At 31.8% G+C, this 16,709-nt stretch overlaps 1 protein-coding gene across 1 annotated transcript in view; it reads left to right on the plus strand.

Annotated features, from left to right (window-relative positions):
• LOC129222026 (solute carrier organic anion transporter family member 5A1-like) overlaps window positions 1-16,709 on the plus strand; it is a 43,596-nt gene that overhangs the window by 10,761 nt on the left and 16,126 nt on the right. The window contains exons 4-12 of the mRNA XM_054856442.1: window positions 697-856; window positions 5,306-5,499; window positions 7,317-7,501; window positions 8,284-8,503; window positions 9,911-10,075; window positions 10,853-10,933; window positions 11,098-11,215; window positions 12,354-12,522; window positions 15,191-15,378. Coding sequence (XP_054712417.1) covers window positions 697-856; window positions 5,306-5,499; window positions 7,317-7,501; window positions 8,284-8,503; window positions 9,911-10,075; window positions 10,853-10,933; window positions 11,098-11,215; window positions 12,354-12,522; window positions 15,191-15,378 — 1,480 coding nt within the window. The remainder of the gene's footprint in view (window positions 1-696; window positions 857-5,305; window positions 5,500-7,316; window positions 7,502-8,283; window positions 8,504-9,910; window positions 10,076-10,852; window positions 10,934-11,097; window positions 11,216-12,353; window positions 12,523-15,190; window positions 15,379-16,709) is intronic.

Here is a 16,709-nt window from a genome sequence, read left to right on the forward strand (position 1 = left end):
TGTTTTTTAAACAAATGGAAAATGCACTGAAGCCTTCTTAAATTTGTCTTTCAATATATGTGTTTTTCTAAAAATATAACCTAACAATCCAAATCCCCAAAACTTTGTGACTTTGATGGAGGGCATGACCACCTTGGATCCATGCTCAAAGACATAGCTGTATTAAAGATTTTATTCATTTTTGAATGGTTTATTCAATTGGAATAAATGCTTTGAAATTCAATTGATATGTTTCTTAAATTTAAATAAATGTATTTTGAACTCTAATGACTATGTTTTTTGAGCGGGAACAAGTATCAATTATTGTCAATGAAAAAAGATCCTTTGTAACTTATCCTTAGCTTAGCTTTGCAACAAAAAGTAATATAAGGCTGGGTCTTATTTTTAGGGAAACATGGCATAATTCTTCGTAGCAATGTATTCTTCGTAATTATTATCTCCTCCCCCCCCTATTCTTCTTGTATTGTGTTGGGCACCAAATGTTGAGAGTTTTACCAGCTTGAGACAAAATTTGAACTTACTCATTCAAACATGAAGCAACATTAAATCTAATTACTTGTTAATTTCAAACAAAATATTTTTACGCTGAAATAATCAGTTATGGTGTTGATAAAATACTCAAACAATCAGATAATAACTTGTTCAGGAAAAACGTTATTTATGAATCATTGATGTATATATTTTTTTAATTTGTAGGAATTATTGTTATGGGCATTGGATCCCTTGTATTTTGTATTCCTTACTTTTTGGAGCAACACTCTGCTACTGTTGCGCTTAGAAATCTCACTCATCCTATGGATGAAAATACATGTCATTTACCAACTGCCACCGTCCAGTCTCAAACAGCGCATGCAGGGTAATGTATGCTTTTGGAATATTTTTGCTATTTTAAAATTTGGTGCCTCCTTTTCTGTGTTTCAACTATTTTTTCTAATATGTGTTTCTGTAATGTATACATTTCTTCATTCAGGGTATTTCATTATTCCTTTAATAATTAAATCAAAGTTAATTCCTTTACTGTTTCTTTTTAAAAATTTTAATATTTATTTCTGTAAGTAATTAATGTACTTTAACCATGAAAAAGGCACAATATCACAATGCAGAATTCCTTTCTATAATTGAGACTTTCACAATAAGGTAACTTTTCTTCTAGTTTCTATGATGAGTAGTACGGAAAAGGTACCATTGGTAGAGCAAAGGTACACATAAGAAATTTGAAGTATTTTATACAATATCAAGATCTACCGCAAAATGCATTGAAGTTTTTGACCAAATTCTGTTTTAAGCTGTAAGTTACTGCCCTTAAACTGAGGCAGAACTGTGTGTTTATCAACAGCCTGGTTACCATATTCACAGACTGCGGTTTCGTCCTTGTTATGGAATCATCAGTCTGGATTAGTGATCAACCCAGCTGATGGCAGACGTCATCTCGCCCACAAGTGCTCACAAACTGGTGACTGAAGTAAATTTTGCTCACCAATATGAGTCCACAGCTCGTAAATTGAAGGCAAAGCTTGAATATTAAGCAGGGTGCCATGAACTAAAGTTTTTGGAAGGTGGAAATTATCAATTTGCCAAATGAAACTCCAAATTTTACCAAATGATAAAATATGAGCCTAGCATCATTATAAATTTTGTTGGAAATAGCAATATTGCAATGCTGTCTCAAAATTTGCTGAATCATCTGGCAATATTTGCCAAATAAGTAAATTTGGGGTGGTCACAATGACACCCTGTTGCCTTCCATGTGGACGCCCCGGTCAGGGTTTCCAGATTTAAGAACAGTAAATATGGGACAGGCTTCTAGGAGTGAAAAAAGGGGGGGGGGGATATTTTTGAGACGTTGCTGTAAATTCAATCTCAAAGCATTAAAACTCACAAAATGTTGCCTATCAAAGTATAAAAAATCATTTTCATTGCAAATGACGACGCATGCACAGATATATACAGATGGGGGACAAAATAATATGAACACCTATGAAAAAGTATGCTGTATTTCACACCTATAGTACAGCCACGCCACCTGCAACAGAAGTCTGCCACCTGGTGAGCGTGAAGAGGAACCTATCTGTCTCAACAGTAGTCACAAATGTTACGTGCTTGGTTCTAAATTTCTGTAATAAGTTGAGATGTCAGACCTTATAGAGTTCCAAAGAGGAATGATTGTTAGGGCGCGTTTAAGTGGAGCATTGGTTACGGAAACAGCAAAGCTTTTGTTGTGTGCAAGAGATACCTGTCAGAGGTTATGACAGCATACACGAAAGAAAGTAAGACGACGTCTTCAAAGCACCACAGTGGCCAAAAGTCAAAGCTTGCTGATAAGGATAGAAGAGCTTTGAAGCGCATAGTAGCCCGAAAGCGCAAGCAATCCTTATTCGAAATAACACCTGAAATGAGCAGCCATCTCCAGGACCCCGTTTCAACAAAAATTGTCAAAAGGGAACTTCATGCTGCGAACATTTATGGCAGAGTGGCAATTCGAAAACCCTTGGTGACAGCAACTAATGCTTTCAAGCAACGCTAATGGTGCAGAGACCACAAAGTTTGGTCCCCACAGATGTGGCAACAGGTAATATGGTCAGATGAATCATCATTTACCCTATTTCAGACTACCAGGCGCATTTATGTCTGGCGAACGCCCCCAGAAGCCTTTAATCCTGAATGCCTCTTGCCGACTGTGAAGCATGGGGGTGGCTCAATTATGGTATGGGGTGCGATATCTTGGCGTGGTCTTGGGCCACTTGTTATTCTGCATGGGCGTGTCAAATCTAATCACTATCTGAGCATTCTAGAGGATCATGTCCATCCGTTTGTCCAGACTGTGTTCCCTGGAGAGCGACGGCTTTTTCAAGTCGACAACGTCCCCATACACACTGCCAGATGTGTCCAAGAATGGTTCAAAGAGCATGACAGTGAAGTTGAACATCTCGCCTGGCCCCCTCAGTCTCCGGACTTAAATATTACTGAACATTTATGGGGATATTTAGAGTTCAAACTTCGTTCCCGATTTCCACCTCCATTCGGACTTTCGGAAATAGAGACAAGCTTAATATTCCTTTAAATGTTGTCCATGACCTTTATGCATCTATCCCCCGTCGCATTCAATCTGTTCTTCAGTCAAAGGGTGATCCAACCCCCTATTAATAAAGATTTTCCTTATTTCACAGATGTTCATATTATTTTGTCCCCCATCTGAATTTAAATATCAGTCAATGAGCAAAGAAGAAGCAACCGTTCAGCTCCTAATGGTCTAACAAAACAAAACATACGGTAAAAACAAAAACATAACAAACCAAATCAAAGCAAAAACAATTTTTGCATTTGCTGCCACATGATTTTCTTTTTACTCATTATTTCACATTTTTTTGTTTTACTTTATGTTTTCCCTTAGAATAATGTTCTGTAAGATATTGTTATCAGCTAGAGTATGGGACTTTAGCCATCCTGTACAGAAGTTCCCTGGAATGCAGGACAATTTTTCAAAATACTGGACTGTCCCTTGAAATCCGGGACATCTGGCAACCCTGCCCCTGGTATTAAGCAATAAGTTTAAAGTTAGGTCTTGTGTCATTCATTGTAAAAGTGAGGCATCTCCTTGTTTGATTTTACCATGCCATATTGTTTTAAGCCCTTTGCCAACTTTTCTTTATAAAAAAAATAAATAGAAGTATTCAGATACTATTTGTCATTAGATATTTATCTTTCAAAAATTTGAGTTGCTTCACCTTTATGCTAACAGATATAACTAAATGTGATACCGATTTGCTAACGAAAGAGCATTTAAAAAATATAGAGATACACCACTTTACAATGAATGACACACATGTATGACTTTACCGTTGACTACCATCACTGATGCAGATAGATTTTAGCTTGGAGGGGAGGGGTCTTAACAGTATCTTTGTGTACATAAACTACCATATTAGGATTGGCAATGTGTGTCAAAACCATGAACACTTGGTTTTATGCCCCACCCCTTACTGTGTAGCTGTTTGATATGAAAAATCAAATGTTCGATTATTTGATGCTTATCAGCCTTACCAAGAAAACATATGTTAGTATAATAATGAAAAACAGTTTAAAAAAGTTATCAAAAGAGCATAGTGAAATTTAATTTTTGATGAATAAATTATTGTTTGCCTTTGTCCCCCATTACAACATAAGGCAGTGATATTTTTTAAAAGTAGCCAAATGTAACTAGAAATGGGCACTTGAACAGACACAGTCACTGAAAGTTTGTTAACATCAAAGATATAGACAGTCTGAGAACCATTTTTAGAAATTTTCTTTTCTTCCTAATAAATTTGGTGACTTTTCTTAAAATTTCATCTCATTAAAGACCTTATATTTCGATAACGGGGGACAAGGACAAATGATTTTTCGCTCAAAAAAACATATTTCATTATGCTCTTTCAATTGCTACTTACATAAAAAGATTTTATTGTTACACTACCAGTGTGGTTCCTGGGTTAGATATGAGATGCCTAATATGAGGTCAAATCAAAAAGGCTTTGCGCCTATTTTTTTTAGCCAAAATATGGCTGTGAATACAAAGCAAACATATGCATTCCCAGCAGTCACAGTTCCTGGAACCGTACCAACTTTATCTGCTTTTTGCTCGGAAGAGCGGAGCTGCTATCAGTCATTTAAGATGACGGTTGTTCTTCAAACGTCCACAACTTATGAGGAGCAAAGTGTTATTTGTTTTGTGTGGAGAAAATGGACAAAAGCCCGTAGCAATTCAAAGGGGCAGTCTAGACCTTGCCCTAGTGATTTTTCACATTTTTGCTCCACTGAAGAAGTTTCTGGCAGGACAGATTCACGTGTGGCGAAGAAGCCAAGAACGTAATCTGACGGTGGTTCCACAGGCAGCCGGAAAATTTTACCACAGTGGGATCTCTAATTTAGTGCTGCGATGGGACAAAAGTCTGAACCGGTGTGGTGACTATGTAGAGAAATCATGTAAGGTATGGTGTACACTACGTATATTTGTAAATACCTGTATGTACCTGTTTTTGGCAAATAAAAAAAAAAGGGAAGAGACTTTTTGATTTGCCCTTGTAAAATATTTTTTCATTACAGTGAACTTGTAAGCTTTGCCGTAAAAGCAACCAAATGTGAGAAACTGAGCTTCACTGCTTTTTCATCTTTCGCTGCTTTTTTTTTTTTACCTGTTCTATTTTGTATACTGGTACACAATTTAGAACTTAAAAATTTCCAAAAACGTATGTTTTTTCTTTAAAATTTCAAAGATTATTTAATTGCATGCATTCTTTGAAAATAATTTGAATGTTTTTTTTTGCAGACACTTTATTAATCCTCCTTCTCATGAAAACGATCCAACAATTTGTAACGAAGGAAGATCTTCCAATACCTTGTATATTTTAATATTTATGGTAGCCCAGATATTAATTGGTAGTGGAGGCACTCCAATATTTACTCTGGGAACAACTTACATTGATGATCATGTAAAGAAAGAGAGCTCTTCAATGTATATTGGTAAGCAAACTTTATTTCAGCCATCCACAGCTTTTAGTATGTAGTATTTAGCTAATTTATGTCCTATCATCCCCTGCGAAAACTAATGCATGTAGTTCTGTCAAAAAAATTGAATCAATTTTGTTTTATTCCAATTTTCCGTAAAATATAATTTGAGAATATCTCATTGAAGAAATAACACTCTTTTTAAATTTTTGCAACATATTAAAGGCCTAAAAAACTGCATTTCCTCAAGGTCAAGCAGCTCTATCGAAAGCGCTGCTTTATAAGCATGCCACTTTGTTTTAAGGGGGTATTCTAGTCTAAAAATTCAAGAGTTACAGTTAATTTTGTTTCATACTCTTTTGCTGAAATGAGACTGCAAACTTTAAATGCATTTTTCTCGAAACCAGTTTTTTTGATATGGTTGACAAGATATCTGAAGTTCTAATGCACCGATTTACTTGAAATTTGGTACGCATTTTTTTAGTACTATCAAAATTGTCTCAACATAGGGGTTTTTGTATTTTTTATATTTTTATTATTTTTTTAAAAAATACCAAAGTTTAAAAAATGAGCCAAAAATTGATCTTGTTTTTTTTCCAAAATGACACCATTTTGTGAAAAAAATTTTATTTTCAAATTGGCTACGTCCAGACAATTCTACATATTTGTTTAATAAGAAGTAACCTTAACTATATGTTACCACCTGGAGGATTGGAATCATGTCCACCAGGAGACACCCCTTTTTTTAGAGTCCCCACTTTACCAGCCACCACCAACTTCAATTTTGATTTTTTTCCCAACTATTATGCATTTTTATACTTTTAAAGTATCAATAAAAAACTGATAAAAGTGGATCAAGAAAATAGCTACTGTTTCTTTTTCTATTATGCCCATCAAATCACCTTCAAATCAAGTCTCTAGACTAGAATACCCCCTTAAACAACTTTAGAATTCTAAAATACGGCTCATCCAATTAAGTGCATAAATTGTCGGTATTTGCCAAATCAAAATTATTTTGCTGTCAAAGGATGCTTTCTGCTGGACAGAAATGCATGAAATTTCTTTTTGAATTATAACTAGAACTTGGTCTGGTACAGGCTGTTTTGGTGTGTAGATTATGTTAAAAATGAGTTCATTGCTCTGCATGCTATGGATACAATATAATTCACAATTTAGTAGCAATCATGTTGGGAGCTCTATAAATAGCTAAAACACCTTAAAAGTGACAAAATGCACATTTTGTACAGGACTAATTGTTAATAGACTAGAAAGTATGGAACAAACTAGGATAGGGAAGGGGACAAAAGGTATGTACTTGGGTCTATGGTACATTAAATCAACAGCAACAATCTAACAGGCATTTGACACAATCTTCAACAATCTGAATTCTTATAAATATACATAAATGTAATATCAAAAATTTATTAAAGAAAATTGGTATGTGAGAACAAATAAATCCCAACTCTTGGCACATGTAACGCATGCATTTTTTTTCTTTCAGCAGACATATTTCTTCGTATGTAGAAGAATACTTGAAATATTTTATACATGATTTCAGTGTTCATTGAACATTGATGTTGCTTAGATTAACTCTCCTATCATGGGATTAACAAAAAGTTGGTCTTAGTTAGTACATAGTATCTTCAGTGGCATAAGATCTGCAAGAAGCGTTTATTCTGGAAGATAATTCTCTGAGATCCTCCCCCCTCCCCCAATCAAAACTAGTGTTAATGCTTAAATTTTTGACAGTAAATTAGTTATTTTATTCAAAAAACAGTGATGATACTATTGTTACACATTTTAAGTTTTTGTTACTGTATCCTTAATTTTAGGATGTATGTATAGTATGGTTGCCTTTGGTCTTGTGTGTGGTTTTTTACTTGGTGGTTATTTGCTCTCTTTCCATGAGAACTACTTTTTGTACAACACTGTGCCTCCTAATTTATATCCTGGTCATCCAAGATGGATAGGAGCTTGGTGGGCTGGATTTGTGATCTGTGGTGTCCTGCTCCTTTTGGTAATTTTTATTTATTTATCTGTTACTTTTTATGTTCAATGAATTTATATTGTGTATTTTAGGAGATACTAAATGTGATGTTAGAAATGTATGTTGTTAAATTAAGAGGGACTTCAACAAAGTGCTCCCATCAAAGGCCAAACTTCATAGAATGAAATTGAAAGTTAAATAAATTGCATATTTTCATGAATTTTATTGATGAAGGTTTGCAAAAAATAGATTGAATTAATATTTCAAGATTAAAATGTCCAAGGAAAAAAATATTTAACAATAAATAATCTCTTGCATGTAGATACTATCAATGTAGTTTCTTTAAACTATAGTTAAATACTGATTGCTTAAAATTTTCTACATTAACAATACACTGATAATATTTTTCAACAATGTCAAATACTTCCTGTTTCGTAACATGAATTTAGAATCTTGAGAATGAAGTGTTTTATATGAAGGTTATCTGGATACAGCTTTGCCTGACGAAGAAAGAAGTATTAAGCTAATATAACTGCTGCTATTAGTGATTACCTTTGTGAAATAAACATCAAACAATTCCAAATGTCTATTTTGACTCTATGTTGGAACACTTCATTAAAAGTTAATTTTTTTTTCTTAAAATCGCAGTTCATTCATGTTAAGGTTTGAAAAAGTTTTATTTTTCTTAACAGTATGTTCAGGAATTAATTGTGTACACTGAAGGCTTTTATTGATATAATGCTCGATAAACTCATATTTATGTTGTTGTTTTAGAAGCATGAATTCAAAATTGTGATTTTTGTTTCTGGTAGATATCTATTCCCTATTTTGCATTTCCCAAAGTCCTTTTAAGGGAAAAGCAACGATTGCGATGGGAAGAGAAAGGGGAATATTACAGTACAAGACGTCTCAAAAGTGAAAGCAACACTTTAGAAAGACAAAATGGGCAAGAAATCGTGACGTACTCTGGACAAAGTGACGGCCATTGTAATGTCAAAGAGAAATCGAAAGAATATGGAAAGGATATAAAAGGTACTCTGAGACATATGGACTTATTAAAGTATTAAATTTCATTATATTAATAGTATATTAACTCCTTGTAAATATTATTTACACTTTAATCTTAAAAGGCATCTTTAATCTTGAAAGGTATCTTAAATACTTTCATTCTTGTTAGAAGAAGGTCTTAATATTTATACCTCTCTATCAATAGCAGACAACGCCATCACCTACTTTGATGAAAATATTTAACAGTGCTTGTGTATTGTGTAAAGATAATTCATGCTGGTATATTAAATGCTCTTAGAAAACCTTTAAAAGAAATTTTCTTGTGAGGCGCAAATCAATTTGTCTTTCAGTGCAAAAGAGAATAAATAAACACCTTTTGCTTAAACTAAAAGCATTGTTTCTGTATGTTTGTGTAAATTTCTGCAGTGTTTAAATTTTAAATGAAATTTAAAACTGATTTAACTCCATTGTACATTTTGTGAAAAAAAAGGAAAAATCTAAATTTTTAAAAATAGTTAGATACATATTTTTTTCAAACTTTTTTCTGTTTAAAAGTTCTCTTTTTGTTTTGCAGTGATATTTTTCTATTTTTTCTTTTTTATAAGAGGCAACATTTGATTTGTATTTCAGATGCTACTGCTTTAGGACATTGTTAGCCATTTTGCGGAAATCGTGACAATGCCATGAATATTTATAGCACTTTCATTGTGTTTCCATAAGCAATTAGCAAAATTTAATGCATGATTTATTGATTACAATTATAGTAGTGTTCCAGATTGCATTTCTTATTCATTTAGTTTAAAAGTTTTATACGATTAAACCCTGCTATAACAACCTCTCAATGGACCGACTTAAGAGATTGCTTTAGCTGAGGGTTCGTTCATCTGATTTTTCAACAATGAAAAACTCGGAACTTGCAAAGATACTTTTATAATAAACCTCTGCATTATACACTGTTACCATTAGTAATTAGGTGAAATATTACCATTAACATATTGCACTCAATAATAAGCAATCCACGAAAATTTACCATTAAACAAAATTGTCCATAAGATGTTATTTTAAGTTATAAGCGTTTGAATTTTATTTGCATTTTGCCAATTTTTCAATCAACTATTGTAAACATACCCCCCACAACATGTTAATCTATAGTTTCAGCTTAAAAAAAATAATAATAATAAAACTTGTTTCAACCAAAATTTGGCTTGCAATGTCAGTAGAACATTGCCTCATTGTAGGACTCTTTGTTCATTGACATTGTAGGACATTGTATGACATTGTAGAATTGTTTGTCATCTTGTTTTCTAAAGTGAATTAAATATCATCATCATTGTTGATTTTTTCATCAAGCATGAACATAATTGGCATGGATGCCCTTTCTGGGCCCTGGCCTTTGTTGAACTTCTATAAAATGAATTATTTTTGTTCCAGATATTCCAAAATCCATGTGGCGTCTTCTAAGTAATCCAATATATGTTGTCACATGTCTTGGTTCATGCATGGAACTGTCAATTGTGAATGGATTTCTTGTCTTCCTTCCAAAATATTTGGAAACCCAGTTCAGCATTGGGAAATCTCAAGCAAGCATTTTTACTGGTAATCAACTTACATTTGTTATATTTTTATGAATATAACTAAAATTCAGCTACATGGCTGTCAAATAACGTAAAATATCTTGAATGCAATTTTTGCTCTTTTAACATCTGTACTCCACCAACTTACATTTGTTGTGTTTTTATGAATACAATTAAAGTTCAGCAATATGGCTGTCAGCTAATCTGAAATGTTTTGAATGCCATTTTTGCTCTTCTAACCACCTCTGCCCTGCCTGCAGTTTTTTACTTACAACTTTTTTAAGATGAACCTTTGAAATTTTTGTTGATAGAAATTATCAATAAAAATGTAAAATCAATTATGTTATGAGAGAGTAAAAAAAAAATACATTTAAAGTTTGTAAACAAATTTTGTTTTTAGTTTTAGATTCGTGATTTCTTTAACCACCTTAAGTAAAATTTGTACCTGTCCTCAATGGTTAATGATCTAACTGCCATATTTAATTTTTATTTTGACTCTAGAATAATATGAACTAAAACTGTTTCATTATTAACACTCCACTTTTTTATATATTTTAATGAGCATGTCTTTTGAATGAATGAATTCCCTACTGGAAATTTAATATTATATGTACTTTCTATCCAAGCCTTTAATGAAACATTTATTAAAGCTGAAAAATATTTTTCAGTGTGTCTAAAATTAATTTTTTTTTTTATTATTACTTATTCGCTCATCCTATTTTCTATTGCTTCGATTAAACATTTCTTCTTTCTTTATGGAATTTTCTTATTAAAGAAGTGCTGTTAATTCTTTTTAAAGGGGGAATTGCAATACCAGGAGCTTGTGTTGGAATTTTTATGGGTGGTTATTTATTAAAACGCTTCCAGTTGAAACCAAAAGGTATGATTTTAATTAATTTTATTTATTTATTTCATTTTTTTACAATGTAAATCAAAGATAGGTTTCAATCTTTCCACCATATCTTGAAACAAAATATTGGCAAATATTCTATTTTTTAAATGTAAAATAAATAATTGATTTTTGTTTTCCATGCAATATTTCAGGTGCAATACAATTTGTTTTGTTCTTCAATATTTTGTGTATGGGCTTGTACACACTTCTGTATTTCTTGGGATGTGACAATATTCGAATGGCTGGAGCTACTCTTCCATATTTTAATAAGTAAATGCCTATACTAATTTTCATTTTAAAAGTCCTTATTATTTTTAAAATTTTGTAAGTTATTTTTTCAGTAGCAATTGAAATGTCTATTTTAATTTTGAAATGTTTATTTGCAACTGGGAAAAAACTATTTTGTATCACATAAGGTCTTAGTTTGCTTCTGTTCCAAAAAATTTGTTATTTAATGGAAATAATTAAGCTAAAATGTAACTTTCATTACCATTGTTAAAAAATGATATTTAAGTAGGGAAATGAATGTTAGTAAACTTGAAACTAATACGTAATTTAAAAATAGCACATGCTATAGGCCAAACTGTTTATTATCCTGTCTCCTATCATTTATACTAACAAAATGTTTTTGTTCTTTTCTGGCAGTGGTATACACGTCTTATAGTTTAGAATTACCTAAATTGTTTTGCAGGAGTGATTGAATAATTTGTTAAACATTCATTTGAGCACAATTTTTGAGTCAAGTTTGCAGGGTAGCAAAGAGTAATGTAGTGACAGAGGGACAGTATGCACTTTGTTTTAAATTTTTTTCAAATTCAAGCGTAGCGTATTCTTACTCATTTTATTTCAATGTATTTTTAATTTCAATAAACCCTAAGTTTACATCAACAAGCATCCCCTCTCACCATAGCTTTTGATATTTTTTTGTTTTTAGCAATATTTTCCCAATACATTAGGCTTTCTCTCATATCTTTATTCATATCTCCCCCCATCTTTTTTCAGTCCCCCTGTTTTTTTCTCCAAAGATGGCCAAAATGGGTATTAAGTGTCCTTGATGAGATTTTTTTTGGGGTTAGAATCGGACTTTTCTCTCAATGGTGTTTGGAGTTAGTTTGGAGTAATTAGGTGGAAGATACCCACCCACACTTATTTTCTCTATCATTTTACTCTATTTTCATTTTTTCCCTTTTAATTTTTCTCAAGATAATTTTGTTTTGTTTTTGTTTTTTGAAGCATTTTTACAATACTAAAAGATTGCTGTTATGCTCTATTTGACTTAAACTGCAAAGTTGGTTAATTAGTACTCATTCTTAAAAATAAATTACCCAAAAAGTATTTTGATGGAACAGTAAAAATTATGTACACAATGTTTTCCCTTGAAATTGATTATACTATTTCTTGTCCACAGTACTTTGACTGCCGAGTTTGAGCCATTTCAAGTAAATTTGACTGCAGATTGCAATATGGGCTGCCGCTGTAGTCAAAATGAAATTGAACCTGTTTGTGGAAGCAATGGAATTACATATTTCTCTCCATGCCATGCTGGATGTAAAGCAGAAGTTGACCATAAAATTAATGTGAGTAACATATATTTTAGACAATGCACTGTGACAAAACATTTCACAAAAATTATTTTTATCTTGTGATTTCAAATAAAATTTTAAAATAGCTAATATCTAAGATTTTTTTTATCAGTACAAATCAAAAAAAATTGACGGTTCCCTACTGCACCTGAGTATAATGCAACAGTTTTTTTTTTTTTTTTGAAATTAGCTATTTTACTTAGTTTATTTTTTACACAAAGCATGATGTCTTCTTTCATAAACATTTTTGTTGAAATGTATACCTTTAAATGCATGCCTCTATAGAAATTATTTAAAGTTTGAAACGGCAAAAATTATTCCTCTGTTCTGTATTGTTGAAAGAAAAAAGATAACAGTAAAACAAAATCAAGGATATTAAAATATTTTTTAATTTACAAATTATTATAAATTTTGTTTTAAGACATGCCAAAAAAAAAAAAAAAAGCAAGCCACTAAAATTCAGTTTTTTCAGGGAGTAGAGCCATCCTATATTTCCTACAAATCCTATATTTTTACAAAAAGGGAAAAATATTGAAAGCTAAGATCCTATATTTTTGGTACCGCAGAAACTACTTTCTGAATTCAGCATATCCGTGCACCTGGAAAGTCATAGAAAATTATGGAAAGTCATGGATTTCGACCATGATCGATTTGGTCATGATTTTCAGCAAAAAACGTTCAAAAATCATGATAACACTGTTGTACATGAATTTTGGGTTCTAGAGCTACATACTTACCAAATTTTATGGGTTAGGCATAAAATTTACAAATTCCAGTCTTTTTTAAAAGTTTTAATGCATCAGTCAAGATTTTTTACTCATTTCAAAATCTGATGGCATTTGCTTCTGTAAAACTCGCTGGTTTCCTTTTAGTATGTTATTTTACCCTTTGAGCATTTACAATTTTGTGTTCCCACTATTTTTAGCCCATATTATATTAAAAATTGTGTAATTAAAGACTTCTTCATTCCTGCCATTTTGGCACGTCCACTCAAAATTTCAATCTATTTGCATCCGAGCGGATTCAAGCCAAGTCCGCAAGTAAAAACTATTTTTAAGTTTTACCAGTGTTTATCTTAAATTTATGATACAAAATAGTTCTGAAAATTCAAGTAAATAACACTTAAAAGCCAAAATTTAAATCTCTGGTAGAAAAGTGCCGGAAAATTGTCACTCATGAAAATGGATTGAGCATACTATGAATATTGAAAACCATTGTATTGTAATGCTTATCGTTATTTGTGCAATTTTTAATGTTGTTATAATGTATTTAATTAATTGCAATGTACAGCAAAAAAAGAAGAAAAAAAAATTAAAATGCTTCTGACACCATTCTGGCTTATTCTTATGCAAAATAACCGCATGAATCCAAGTAAACCACACATAACCCACTATTTTTTGGAGATAGCTCCCCTTCCCCTTTTTTCTTTTTCTTTTCTTTTCTTTTTCTTTTTTCTTTTTTTTTTTTTTGCATTTGACAATAAACATTTTGATTTAGAAGGGATTTTTGCATAAGGTGAATTTTCCACATGCAAACGAACAAGAGGGGCTGAAACTCTACAAAAATGTTGTATGCATACAATGTTATTACTCAGTCCAATATTCTATTTCATTAATAATGTCCATTTCGGTGAAAGTGCCATTTTTACTACATTACTTTCGTTGATGTTATGATTTTGCAAGTAAGATTTTAGGGAAAGTGATCGATATAAATGAAAGTAAAAGCGGCCTGTAATTGAAATAGAACCTTGAAATTGTCAACTAGAATGAGATAAAGAAATAAACATTTCGTAAATTAACTTTTAAAAATGTTTTTTTTTTTTAATTTCTTTTTTGGTTATTTTTTAGAATTTGCCAACAGGCTTCGCAGGCCTCTTTTGGCCCATGGATAGTAGGTTGTGCATCCGTGTTTTAAAGCAAATATTTAAAATACTACTTGCTTTCATTGATTATAAAGTTAAGTAATAACATTTATGCTCTACTAAGTGCCTTATTCCTTTCCAATTTGATTCTTTTTTATTGAAACCCAAGCAATTTGAGAAAATTTTCACGCCTAAAACACTGTATTCTTCAGTATGTCCCCCTCCCTGAAATAGTAATCTGTGTCTGCCCGTGCTGTAAATAATTCAGTAAATCAATTAATACAGGAAGTTTCTTTACAGATGGTATGCAATGTGCAACGCTTCCAAGATTTTGTTTTTTGCACAATGTGCATATATTTTTTGATATGGGGCTCATACAAGTGTGGCAGATACTCTGGTTTAATCTGAAAAATATTTGAAAATATTTTGTATAAAACTTCAGAAAGAGAAGATTGTTTTTGATGATTTAAAATCTTTTTTTAGATTGAATATCCCCCCCCCTCCCTCAAGTCCCCCTCTTTGCTTCACGTGCTCTTATTTTTGCACTTTTCACCTCTCTGGCACCCATTCCCCTGCAAATAAGAAAAAAATGCTATGAAACTGCCAAAAATTGAAAAAAAAAAGGGCGGATGGGGGAGCCACATATCTCCTAAAAGTGGTGGATGATGAGGAAAAATGGCCACATTTTTATTCAGTGGTTGAATTTTACTTAAGTTCAGCAAGATTAGTGTCTGAAGCATTTTTAATGCTACACAGTGTTATTATGCTTTCATTTGAAATGCTTTGTCTTTTCCCCTACAGAGTTATTCCAATTGTGCCTGTATATTAGCCAATACAAGTAGGAGTCATGATGTGCTTGCATTTCCACTTGCAACCAATGGTCCTTGTCCTAATGTTTGTGATGTTATAATACCATTCATGATCCTGCTTTTTGTTATGACCCTTGTGGTATCTATTACACATATGCCTCTTCTAATGATTACTCTCAGGTATTGCCTTTCTTTTAAAATATTTGAAGGTTATATTATTGTATAATAGTGGTTAGATGGGTATGTTGTTGCTGCATGTTTATTGCCCCAACATCAGTACGATTTAGCCATATCTTATATTATTTAAAAAAAATAATTTTCGGAACTCTTAGAATTTGAAATTTATTTGTACTGTAGTATCTCCAAATAGCAGACAGTCACAGGACCAGAAGTTGTGTCCATTATTGGGAGAGGGAGGTATCCTCTGCTAGGGAAGATTACTTTGAGAATTCTGTTTTTTTGAGCTTATAGCAATTAATTTAACAACAAGTTACTATATTATTTATTTTGTATTTTCCAACACTGGTTTGGGACAGGACAGGTGGTTTTTACCATCCAAGACTATTTTAAACTGTCCAAAACTATGCTAAAGCTTAAGTGTTGTAATCTAATCAATTTGTATTTACTGCAAATTTGTATTTACTTTGTAATGCATAAATATAGATATTAATGAGGTTTAATTAATGAGTATTTGATAATATTTTTCTCAAACGTCTATTAAAAAATATTTTACTTCAAAAAATTGCCAAAGACTATTACTTAAAAACTTCCTTATGTAACAGTTGATAGAGTTATGAAAGGAAATTCACAACACTACCAAGACAACTAATTTCCGTTCCATTTATAACTCAAAGGAATGTTATTAAATGTGCAATATTGAGATGCAAAACAAAATTTTAAATAAAGCTTAATTTTTTGATGGTTTTAAGCTTTACATGATGTTTTAACGAAAATTATTTTTTAAATCATAGATTAAAGATCAAGAAAATGATGATTAAAACACTTGTTATAAAACTTGTGCTACTCTTATTTTAGTTCATATTTCTAATACATTCTGTAACTATAAAAAAATTGTAATTTATTGCATTTAGCCAACTATTGCACTATATTTTGAACACTTTTTTCTGCACACATGCATAAATGTCGAAAAATTTGGTTTATGGAAAAAAAAAATCCTGCATAATAAAGAATTTAACTTCTACATAAGTAGATTAAAATCAGCTGCATAAATAAGTTATACATATATTTATACCTGAATGTTCACATTGAATAAATACATTAGATAGTAAAAAAAAAGGACACATTTTGTTCTGTTTTTGATATTTTCTCACATAATCTAGTTGCTCAAAAAGTAATTTTGAATACTTTCGGACACAAGGATTTTGAACAGGATGGTAAAAACCTTGCCAACCCTGCTTTCATTTGCACACATGCAAAAACATAGGGAAATTTGGTTACTATTCTCAAAAAAAAAAAAAAAAAAAAAACTAAACTCATGCATACAAATTGAA

Source organism: Uloborus diversus, chromosome 5, assembly GCF_026930045.1.
Source record: "Uloborus diversus isolate 005 chromosome 5, Udiv.v.3.1, whole genome shotgun sequence".
Classification (NCBI taxonomy): Eukaryota; Metazoa; Arthropoda; class Arachnida; order Araneae; family Uloboridae; genus Uloborus; species Uloborus diversus.